This window comes from Dermacentor silvarum, chromosome 1, assembly GCF_013339745.2.
Source record: "Dermacentor silvarum isolate Dsil-2018 chromosome 1, BIME_Dsil_1.4, whole genome shotgun sequence".
In the NCBI taxonomy this organism is placed as follows: Eukaryota; Metazoa; Arthropoda; class Arachnida; order Ixodida; family Ixodidae; genus Dermacentor; species Dermacentor silvarum.
The window spans coordinates 6,246,838-6,258,989 of record NC_051154.1 but is presented as its reverse complement, the minus strand read 5'-3'; the positions used below and the strand labels follow the sequence as shown (position 1 = coordinate 6,258,989).

General features: G+C 46.3%; 1 protein-coding gene across 2 annotated transcripts in view; it reads right to left on the bottom strand.

The window, feature by feature from the left end:
• The window catches only part of LOC119456311 (actin-binding LIM protein 3-like), a 277,883-nt gene that overhangs the window by 196,502 nt on the left and 69,229 nt on the right, over positions 1–12,152 (bottom strand). For both annotated transcript variants that reach the window (XM_037718012.2, XM_037718022.2), the window contains exon 6: positions 7,481–7,574. In XM_037718012.2, the coding sequence (XP_037573940.1) occupies positions 7,481–7,574 (94 nt within the window). The remainder of the gene's footprint in view (positions 1–7,480; positions 7,575–12,152) is intronic.

Genomic DNA, 12,152 nt, shown 5'->3' with positions numbered 1-12,152 from the left:
TTCAAAGATTTTGTGAAAAAGTGCAGCCTAGTTAACACCACATACTGGATAATTTTTGCAGCGAGCTTTTTGCAATGGAGCTCGCATCCCACTTGGCGAAGTGTTAAACTGCTGAAGAGCTGCATAAAATCATGCACACTGAAAGCATAAAGCTTGTCTGTTGAAAAAAAGAATGTGAATGCATCCTCTAGCACTTTTATGAGCGTGGCTAACTCATCGCCAGGGTACCATCTCCAGGGTACAATAAGCCTCCCCTGTCAAAATTTGGCGTGAACACGCTCGAAAACGCCGAAGAAAGCAACATGCGGTTCTGCTGCGAATCTATTTACTCAAGGATTTATCAGGCAGCTGAAGATTTTGGCAAATGCACTCTACATGTGCCTCGGTCTTGTCCTGTACTGGTGACCGGCCCGATGAAAAGTCAGCTACGGTCTGATGAGGTCTGATGACTGCGCTGGCTGCACGTCGTTGGCCGTGACTATCCTTTTGCGTTTTGGAGGCTGTTTGTTTTACAAATTTCTCTCCTTCCTTTTGACAGGCACTTTCTTGGTGAAGTATGTGGGGGCATCCGGAAAGACAGCAGGAATAGCGTCGTCAGTCAGCTGCGGATGACCACGTGGAATTTTGACCACTTCCCCATTTATCACATGCCGAAAGGTCCGTTTGATGTACTTGCAATTCGAAGTGCCGTTCGCAAACGACACACACTGCTGTCAATTCCTTGTCAGCACAGTTCATGTTTCGCGCCGACAATTAACGCCGAGCTGCATCTTTAGGCGGTCTGAAAAGGGAGGCCTTGGCTTTGCACGTTCTGTACCCGCGCTTCTGCACCCGGGTACAAAACATGTTCACAATTTTGATGCCGTGAGTGCATGCCACGTTATCTATTACATAACACAGGAACAGCAAAATATCACGCACTACACGCCTCATAATAATCACAGTGGCACATATGCGACGCTTTCCAGCTTCCAAGTGATCACAATCGACGTGCAAGCAAGTGTGGTCTACACACCTATGCTTGCCCGGCAAACCTCGCTGACGCTACACTGGAAAGGGCCGCACCGCGGCTTGTCCTTGCACACCAGCGCACTTCAGCACCCCTACCGGCTCTGGGAAATTTCATCACTCCTCACGCCTCTCCCGTGCACGGCGCAGATACGCCACCCGCCACATTGGCCCCTTCTAGCCACCATACCAGAAGTGCAGGCCAGCTACCCATCACAAGACACACCGGCGCCATAGGCTAGAGTGCGCCCCGCTCTGTTGACGCCAGACTCCGAGACCATGACTCCCGAATCCTACAATATATATATATATATATATATATATATATATATATGCAATGTTCAAATCTATAAGGATGTTTTGTAGTACAAAAAGAAGCTTACCAATGCAACCGGACCTACAGAGGACACTTAGGAAAGTATGGGTGCTGTGTAATATGTACACTGGCACTGGTAACATTAAAAACTGAGAGCAATAGCATGCCACAAATAAGGAGAAATGCAATTTTTTTCAAAATCATGCAATGCGAGTCTTGAAAAAATGTCTGCACCTTGTGACAGGCTTTTCCACTGCCTCACAATCACAGAAACTCATTTGAGATATGGGAGTGCAAGACTTTCTATAGGAATATATTGCAACAAGCTGGTGAGTTGGGCTTAGTTGGTTGACGTTTATATTAGACTTAGATTGAAGCACTGTCCAGTCTACTTCCTTTCTGTGTCCGTGTCTACAGTGCGTTTCTATAGGAGATAGAGCTTAAAGTTGTGTCACACGGCCACTAACAAATGTTTAACAGAAGCTGCTGGGGTCCTTTTACGTATACATACTGAAATTTCGCCTTAAATTACACCTAAAGCTATTTTACCCGATTTTGTTTCCACAAAAAGAAATCATAAAATTTATATGTAATATCCCTCAAAAAAAATTGCGTGCACTCACAGCAACATTGGCAAACACGTTGGACTTGCCATGTTTTAGTGACTACACATTTTGTGTGTTTATGCTGTAATCGTGATACAGTCGAAACCACTTATAACAATATACAAGTGCCATGACAATTCTATCGTTATAACCGATAATTGTTATAACCGGGTTGCTTGAAAAAAAACTCAAAATAGGGGGATGGCAGAGGTGTTGTGAGACAATGGCCACCACTTTCCTCCAACCTGCTGCCGACTGTGTCGACTCTTGCCTGCTCCGACTGCATGTAAAAAACCGCGGCTGTAGGCGTTCAAGAATGGCACCGCTATGATAAAACCTCGTTTATTCGGCTTTCATGGGCCCGAACAAAATGTCCGAATTGGAGAACACTAAGTGGAAACAACGACGAATAGTTTTACAGGTAAACTAGATGACGTTCTTTGAATTTTTTTTAGAAATATTCTTTGTCTGGTGCTTTTTTTTTGGGGGGGGGGGGGGGGGGTCAACAGCAGTATGTTTGCATTGCTTTCGTTCTTGCTCAGCGTCTAGCAGACACATGTTTGCATAATAATATACACCTTGTGCTTTTTTTTTTCTTTTGCGTCTTTGTACAAGAATAGTTGTCTGTATAGGAATATGCGATTGTATTTTATGTATTCCTGTAAGATGGTATAAGGTTGTATTTTTTTTTACACAACTTTCTTTTTATTTGCGTACTTTGTGTATATTTTCATAAAATTTCTGAAATGATGTAGGCTGATTGTGTTTATATCAGTGCTGTGAACGCCAATGCGGGAACCTGCGACTCTGTCAAGCTGTCGAAATGACAGCTTTTACCGCACGCTCCTTCGTGTCATTACACTATACTGATGCGAAAATAAACATCATTGTCAATTAATCGAATATCTAATTATTGAGGGTATCAAGCAAACAAACGAATACTTTCCACGTCAACACGCTTTTATTTACTGAATGAATCAGCAAAATTCTGTTTATATTTTGCACAAAAGCAGTGCGGAAGCAGCAATTCTTGTCATCTCGTGACTGATTAGCGTTAGCAGCAGCGAAAGCCTAGCGACTTCTTTCACAGCGCGGCCGCGGCGTGCGTCTTCATCTGAGACACACTTTTCACTACCACACGCACATCCCAATTACTTTTTCGTCAGTGTCGTCACCCATCGTGATGTAGACAGTGCTCTTCATCCTCGACAGCTTTGCACTGAGTAAAAACAAAAGTATTGTTTGCCGCAACCGCGGCCGCTGTCGACGCGATCATGGACAGCGACCTTGCGGTTATGAACACGCGCGGCTGACACATGCACTGAGCAAAAACTAAACTACTATTTGCTGCAACTGCGGACAAAACCACGACTGCTATCGACGAGATCATGGATAGTGACTACTCCGTTATGAAGGCACGTGGCCGACATGCCTACCGAGTCAAAACGAAATTCCTGTTTACCGCAATCGCTTCGGACGAAATCGCGGCCGCTGTCGATGCAATCATGGATGGTGACTACGCAGTCATGAAGGCACGCGGCCAACATGGTGCAATGCGTGGCAGTGCAGCGCAAGAATAAAGACTTTAAAGGCACAAATAGGCATGAAGCGTTCCGGCATTGCTGTCATTCCAGTACGATTATTGCGTCGCACATTTGCGGCACTCCACCAGCCCAGCGCTATGAGCGTAGTTGGCAAGCTCCTTTCTTGTTTGGGAGGGTGGCGCTGTGTAGAGCTATGGGCGCAGCCCATTTGTGTTCGGAGGGGTGGGAGGGTGAGGGGAGAGGGGCACGCGAGGCTGGTGATGCGAAGGATGGAAAACGGCGCACGGCGGCATGCAACGGCTCGAATTTCTTTTTTCTTTTCAAGGAGTTCGTATTTCATTCTCTTTCAGCAGGGACACCCAGTAGCCAGACCATCATTATAACCAATAATGCAGCATGGGGGCATTGTAGTACGAGGGTTATTTCACCATAGAAAACATACAAAAGTTGACGGTGCAGTAGCTTCTCTGTTATAACCGATGGATTGTTAAAACCGGTAACGTAATAAGTGAGTTTGACTGTATGACCATAATTGCATAAAAAGAAATGAAAATGAAAATTAATGTTTCAGTTATATGTGTGCGATTGAGTGTTCCCTTCAGCCATCAAGGGAGATTGCCCACAAAAAGCTCCATTAATATCCCGCACCATGCGACATCATCGCGATAAAGGTGAAGGAGTTGACAGCCAAGTAATAAGGCTCAACAAATGTGAAACGGAGTCAGCCTGGGGTTCATGCAAAGCCAACCCAGAACAGAAGGGGACCCCACGTGGTTGACTGTCTCGATCATGGCCTGTGCATCACTTGATAGCTGCATGATTAATACTACAACAAATGCTGTGCAAGATACTACCACTCAAGTTTTATTTAGCGACAACTGATTCACTCAATCATCAGCTGCCTCCGCAATTAAAAGGTCGTAAAAAAATAAGTTGTTTCAGCCCCTGCATGAATTCTTTCTTTCCCCTTGATCAGATCCCCTTTACGACTCCCGACTATATTGTTATGGAGACTCAACTTGAACAATCTGTCTGCCTGCCTGCCAACTCTCGATGCATTCTAGAACAAAATAGAATGCCACGTGCTAGAAGCAAAAAAAAAAAAATGAAAAGATCACTTTGTTGGGCACAATATCAACCCTGTACATGCAAGACGACGCTACTACATCTCTAAAGCTCACTTGCACTGCTTCACGAGTTTCACTTGCACTCTCTGGAATTATCAATCTTGTGCACATTCCTATAGCTGCGCTAATAGTACATTCGGGTCTCAAATTACATTTTTTGGAAGCAAATAATGCTATAAAAATGGGACAAAACAACAAAACAGTGCACTACCAATTGAAATGTTTAACTGTTTTCAAGGGGAACAGAAGAATGAGCCCAGTTTAAAATGAATGCCTGCCTTAATTGCAAGGGTTTTCTCTGCCACTCAGCCCCAACATATGAGATGACAAGTGCATATCAGCATGACATAGCATTCCTTATAGCAACTGCAGAGAGTTAAACTGTATGCAAGATTTCTTTTGTGTTAAGGCACCTTTCAGATGCACTGTCAGGGCAGCATATGCATAGGGTCCTTCGTTCAAGTAAAACCCGCTAATTCCCGATTTTTGCACCGCAAACATGTTTTATCAAAATCGGCTTAAACCTGATTTCCCCCCAAAGTTCTCCCTTTCGTAAAGGATAATAATAAATGCAGATGCTACAAAACTGATAAATGCTGTGCACCTTGCGAGAGCAAATGGTTGCGATATATCAGTAATACCGTATTTGCTCGCACATAACCTGCACCAAAAAGTGAGAAAAAGTGCTTAAAAAGTGGGGGTGTGAGTTATCTGCGAACATTCTCGAAGGAAGGGGGTGGGGGCCGGCTTCACGGCAACGCGCGGCCTGTCGTGCAGAGTCTGCATTGTCAGCATGTCTACCGACATCGACGTCTGTTAAACCAACAAGAGGCCAACACAGGTTATAGCCTGATCCACATTCATAGTCTGGTTAGACGCTTTTCGGCATGGAGGAAGAAAAATGCTTTTCTGTATGGGTGTTCTGTGCTTTTCGCATGCTTTTTGCACGAGTCAGGTGCCGTTTTGTGTACGGCCAGTTTGCACAGTTGGCCAGCCTTAGGCATCATGAATGTGTCTCGGCGGCAGTCTTTCACAGTGAAAGAGTAACTGAAGATCATAGCCGCTGCTGAAGAAATCGGCAACAAAGCTGCTGCGAGATGGTTCCGAAGACAATTACGTCTTCAAGAGCGGCGATGAAGCCTCGGATGGCAGCAGTGAATTGGACGACAGCGCTGACAACGTTGAGGTGGTCGTTTTAAAATAAATTTGTTTTGAAAACGAAATGATGGCTGCGCGTAGTTGTAACTTCCTAGTCCTCATTTTTTCAGATAAGTGTGTGGGTTATAAGCAAGGTTATTTTTTTCTTTTTCGTGGAGTTCAAAGTTAGGGGTGCAGGTTGTATGCAAGGGCGGGTTATATGCGCAAACATACGGTATTACAGTCGAACCCACTTATTACATTCAAGTGCCGATAAAATTCCATTGTTATACATCAAAACATTTTAGCTATACAAAAAGAAGTACAGTTGAACCACCGTACAATGTTACCAGTTTGAACAGATGGAACAGTAAGCTTCAGGTGTGTGTTTTACCACCACTTACTATACTACCAACCATTTACTACAATGTTCCCATACTGTGTTGTTGGTCATAACAGTTAAATCTGGATATTGGGTGCAAACGGAAACGAAATGCGAAATCATGGGGCCCCTCTAAAACACGAATCAACAGTGCAGAGGGGTTGAAGGAAGATGGGAGCCTGGGGCCATGCACAAAGGCTTTCGCGTTACTTTTCCTTTTGACACACACACACCCAGTAGCCAGATTTGACAGTTATGCCATGTGGCATTTGTAGTCAGCAGTGTACTTGAGCATACAACACACACAAAACATTTCACAGTGCCACAGCTGCTCATTGTTATATCTGATATAGTAATGTTAAAAGTAATATTGTTATAAGAGGGTTCAACTATATCGATACGTAAATATGATGTATTCTTTTTAGTTAGGTACTCAAGCAAAAACTGGCATATATAATATATTCAGCGCCTGCCAACCTAGCGAACACTATCTCATTGCTTTGTTAGTAGTCGCGTTTCCAAGAACGCGATAACGGCCCATTAGGTCACATTTGTGGCACCTAAATAGCACGTCACATTTCTGGCACATCTAAATTGCGGTAATACGCAAGGAAGACAACGCAGCAATGACATTGCTCTGGATTGCAAATGGTAGCTGTGACATTTAGGGGATGTTTTGCTCAACTATGTTCAAAGAACAGTGGCACACTGGGCTAGTGGGTATTCCATCAATTTTGCTGCAAGACCATATGCAGTAAAGCAGGACAGCTCCTAGGATGAACCCCGAAATGCACATGATGTTTGTCATTAAGGGCTTGGAAGACAAGGAAAAACAACTCACTTTTTGCAAAGTATGCCCCCATGTGCACAAGGAGACTCTTTTGGATTCTTGGTTAAATAAAGTACAGAGAAGAACGTAAAGAAAGGATTGCCAAACACATCTCGATTTGTTGTTTTTGTTTGTTGTGTGTTTTCAAATTATAAGTAATGCCTAACAACAAGAATTTGTATGAGTTGGTCACATGTTTCCGTGAGGGATTTTCGTTTAAATATGTATGACATCCGAAACGATAGCATTACCTCTGCTATTCGATAAAGTTTGCGAGTTGCCAGAAATATTCTGAACTATGGGCTGGCAAACAGCAAGAAAACCCTGATTTCTCCATGATTTCAGTCTTTAAAAATAACACCCAATTGTTATGCCCCCCTCCCCACAAATTAAAAACATTTATATATAAAGCTCTAAAACAATGCGTCATCTGGAGGGGGTCAGTCTGCAATGTCCCCAAAAGCTCCAACATTTGACGGTTTTTGCCCTTAATAAAATGTTCCCCACACAAAACAGTATATGACAAACATACCTGCAACACTTTACCAGAGATAAACCGATCACAATGGGCACACTTGACACCAAACTGCTTCTGGTAGTCTTTTTCACAGTATGGTTGACCTTCCCTGAAAATAAAAAGGGAAAAGTGCACTGTACATGACATCCTCACCAACGAACAACGAGGCAGGCCAACAGACCAACCACCTGACTCATAGGAAAAGGCAGCAATTTTTCTATTATACTTCAAGGCTCAGCCAAAATGGCAGCAGCATATGGCTGTTTTAACAGCCCTGATAGCACAGCTTTCCTGTCTGGAGTGAACACACTTGGCAAGAAAAACCACTCCTTTTGGCACTCAGTTACATTTCACCACAAGAAATTTTACCTCTTCCATGCGTCGGACGGGCTGAGTTCGTTCTTGCGTTCCTGGTAAAAGCAGCCAAGAACGAGCTCAGTTTGTCGACGGTACGTTCAATTTTCTAGCAATGCGATGGATGAACCTGGTTTTGTCTCAGTGCTTTGTTGAGCTTTTGGTAGATGGCAGCACGGAATCCATGGAGGAGCGCACGCACAAGTGAATTGATGCTTTCTGAGTAAGTAAGACACTATCGGCATGATGATGAATGTTTCATCTGACCACCGTGACTGGGACCTGGCACTACCTTACGTGACCTTTGCCTACAATTCATCGCATCACGATACCGCCAGTTACTCACCCTTTTATATGCTCTTTGGTCGTGAACCGACGTTACCAATGGACACCCTACTTCCGGCTGCTGCCGCGCCGCCTAGCGAATATGCACGTGATGCCATCCCTTGTGCCGATCACGTGCGTCAGATCGCCCGCTCTAGGCTGTTGGCCTCTCAAGCGACCCAGAAGCGCCTCTATGGCAGCCGGCATCACGACGTTCGCTTCTCACCCGGTGCCTTAGTTCTCCTGTGGTGTCCATTCCGTCGTGTTGGCTTGTCCGAGAAGTTATCTCGATACACGGGTCCTTACCGAATCGTCCACCAGGTCACGGACGTCACCTACGAGATTGTTCCCATCTCTCCGACTTTACCGCCTGCGATCGCTCCCAGTGACATAGTTCACGTCAGCAGACTGAAAGCCTACCGCCCTCCTAACGACAATGTGTGAAGTGTGCCGAGACGGCACTTCCACCGCCGGGGGTAATGCTACGAGAGAGACATTCAGCCTGGAGCAGACGACGAAGAAGAAAGTTCTCTCTGGTGCTGGTGGCTGTCCACCGTCTTGGCTACTGTGTCTCTCACATACTGTAAATACAGTGTAAATAGTCCTGCCTTGTGTCGTTTTACGTAACAATATTCAGTTCTCATCACGCCAGCAGTACATGCCCACTATAACCCAATATGAATAGCCTAGGTTGGTTATGTCACACAAGGTTAACCCTCGCTGCCTGGAAAATCAGAAGTGATACAGAAGTAAGTAGAGGACAGGAAATGGAGAAAGTGAGAAGGAAAGATGAAGATTGAAGAGAAGAACAGGAAAAGGCAACTACCGATTTCTCTCGGGTGGGTCAACCCGGAGGTGCCGTCTACGTGAAGCAGAGGCCAAAGAGGTGTGTTGCCTCCGCCGAGGGGCCATAAAGGTCCAAACACCCAGCATAGGCTCAACCCCCAGAATCCCCTTTTCCCCGGACACTGCTCAGCCGCGCACGGCTACACGGGGGAGGGCCAAACCCCCATGTTCTCGGGTCCGTGGTGTCGCAACACACCAAACACCTGCTGACGCAGACGCCCACCCCTGCAGGGGTTTTTGTGTAGCAGTCGCCATGTTTATGCTGTTCCCTTTGCCTCTGCTGGAGTAACATATGGTGAGGTGCAGTTGGGAAGTTTGGTTTCAGGACGTTTGGCAGGGTAAGTAGGAATGTACACAGCTTTCTATCCATTAGTAGCTCAGATGGGGATTGTCCTCCTATGGTTGCGCTGAGCAATAGTCAAGTAGCACTACTGCAAGGTCCTTGGCTTCCTCTGCTGCCTTTTTGATCATTGAATTGGCTGTTTGGATGGTCCTTTCTGATTGACAATTCTTGTTCAACGGAAGTGGTGTGGTTTCAGTAGTCTTAGCTTTTCCTGGATCTGGAGCAATCGCATGAGGTGCGAGCTGACCTAGGTACAGTTAAACCTGGATATAACGAAATTGACAAATACCTGAAAAACTACGTTATAAAGAGGATATTGTTATATGCAGGTTCGGCACGAAAATTCAAAAAAGAAACGCTTACAGTATTTACTCGATTCTAACACGCCCTCGATTATAACGCGCACCCATTTTAAATGACCAAAAGAGAGGAAAACAAATCCTTTACAGTACTGCGCACCTCATGCTTTCATACAGAAATACAACTATCGCTCAAGATTTACTCCCAATACACTAAAGTTGCTAGAAACAAAAAAGTCCCAGTTTCGCCCGAAAGGCGAAGCATCGATTGCGACAGCAAATTAGCAGACAGCTATACGAAGTAAGGATAGTAGTTTTATTGGCCGTATAAACTTGTAAACATTCGCTGTTTAACTAAATTGGTTGACTAATGCCTAAGCGCACGAACTACAGCACATGGTCGAAGCTACGGGAGCTAGGCTCGAAGTGCGTAGGACGCGGCCATATTGAAATGCCGATGGCAATATGGTAGCGCAAATTTAGGGTCATACTCGATTCTAACGCGCAGGCAATTTTTGGACCCGTTTTATTGGGAGGGGAAAAGGCACGCCCGCAGCGGCAAGATCGCCGGGTCGAGGGATGCAGGCCTGCCTCGCGCATGCTCGCACGCACGCACACGTGCGCTCGCTCTCGCCTCGCAGTCGCCGTGAATTCGAGCGCGCCAAGCGCAACGCCGCCGCTTCGCATTCCGTCACGGCGGAGAAGGTGCTTCCGGTTGTTGCTCGTGCAAAAATGACAAAATTTGGGGCGACATCTTTAGGTTGTCGGTGGGGAAAATTCGTTCTTTCGAGGGGGTCTCCCCGCTGCCACTTCGTTATGTAGAGGTCTCAAATACATGTGCTTCTATGGAGTAACGGCGATAATAGAAAAACTTCGTTATATCCAGGAATTCGTGGTATGGAGGTTCGTTATAAGCAGGTTTAATAGTACGTGGTTGCTGGCAAACGTAGCTGGAGCTTGTCCTCGTTGAAGTTCACGTTGTTGGCCCATGCTAATATGAGCACCTTTCTGAGGTCTGCTGCCTGCCCTTGAATGTTTTGTGATGGTACTAGAACGTCGTCGAAGTAGGGCTTGACAGTGAGTTGCCATTCGAAAACCCTCTCACTAGCTTGCTGGTAAAAGTGACGATTCCATTCTGTTCAATTCGTTGCGGTTCTGCCTTGACTTTTTGCTCTAATGCACTGGGTACACGGCGTGGAGCTGACACTGTGGGAAATACTCCTTCCTTCAGCTGTATGAAATATACACCAGGCAGTTTTCCAATGCCTTCAATTACATCAGGAAAGTCGTCGAGCATGTTTTGAAGTTTTTGCGTCGCTGTGCACGCACCTACCGCCGTTCACTATGGCTGTCTTTTTGTGACAAGATTCAAGGCTTTGCATGCATTGGTGGGCAAAATCTGTTTCAGCGGTTGGCTAACGATAAGCGACTTTAAGGTCCACTCGTTTTCTCATGTTGAGCAGTGCAGCTCGCATTCAGCGTCAATGGGCATGGGGAGTGTTTGTCCCGTATATGTAGCTATTCGTGCCATTGTTGGCTTGAATGCAAGGCCGCGATTTTGTAGCGATGCCTTCCGCTCGATTATATGCCACTCTTATCTACCGTTCACGGCCGGCTGATCGCTTTGATACCGCGGGCAGGGCGTCGCTCTGACCACTGACAAAGCGCGAGAAGGAATATAATCTGAGAAGGAATCGCTACAAAATCGCGGCCCAGGTTGCGATGGCCATGTGCCGAGTTGATTCTTGCGAATTATATTTACGTCAGAGCCAGTGTCTAGCTTGAAGCTGACATTTGTGGGGATTGAGGGTTGCGCCGGCATGATTGCGCGCGCTTCGCCTGCTCTGCCATCCCTCGCCATCGTTCCCCGCTGGCCTCCTTCTCCGCCCGCGCCGCCTAACCGGTTCCCGCGGTGGCGCTGCGCACGCGGCGGTTAGCGGTGAGGGCGGGGCGCTTACGTCGCTACGCGGCCGGTTGTCGGTTGCGAGCGGCGAAGCGGGGACTTCTCTCCGGGACCAGCGCACGGTACGTTCATGCTTTCCTCTCGTCCGCCGACACCTTTGTGACTAGGACTGGAGCTCGCGCACGGTGCCTTTGCCCGTGCGGGGAGCGCGTACTTTGTGCTGATCCTTTCCCGACGCTAAGCCGACGAGCGGTGCCATTAGTGCTCGCGCGAGGTCGTACCTCGCCGAGCCGCACTTGCACTCTTTTCACTTCAGTGAAAAGAGTGCAAGTGCGGCTATCAGTGAAAGTGCGGCTTCAGTGAAAAGAGTGCAAGTGCGAGCCCCACTACACTCTTTCCACTTCAGTTTGTTGCCAAGTTTTCTTTAGTGTCCCGTAGGCCGTAAAGGATTACGTTGTCACTATGCGACCGGTCTTCTCATTTATTAAGGCAACATTCCAAAACAGTATTTTGAGTGGCGAGCTCTTCAAGCAATTTTTGCATCATTAAGAATTGCTGGTTGTACCGGTCTAAGCTTTTTGTTCTCTGAGCGCTTCTAGTCTTTTGTTCATGCTACTA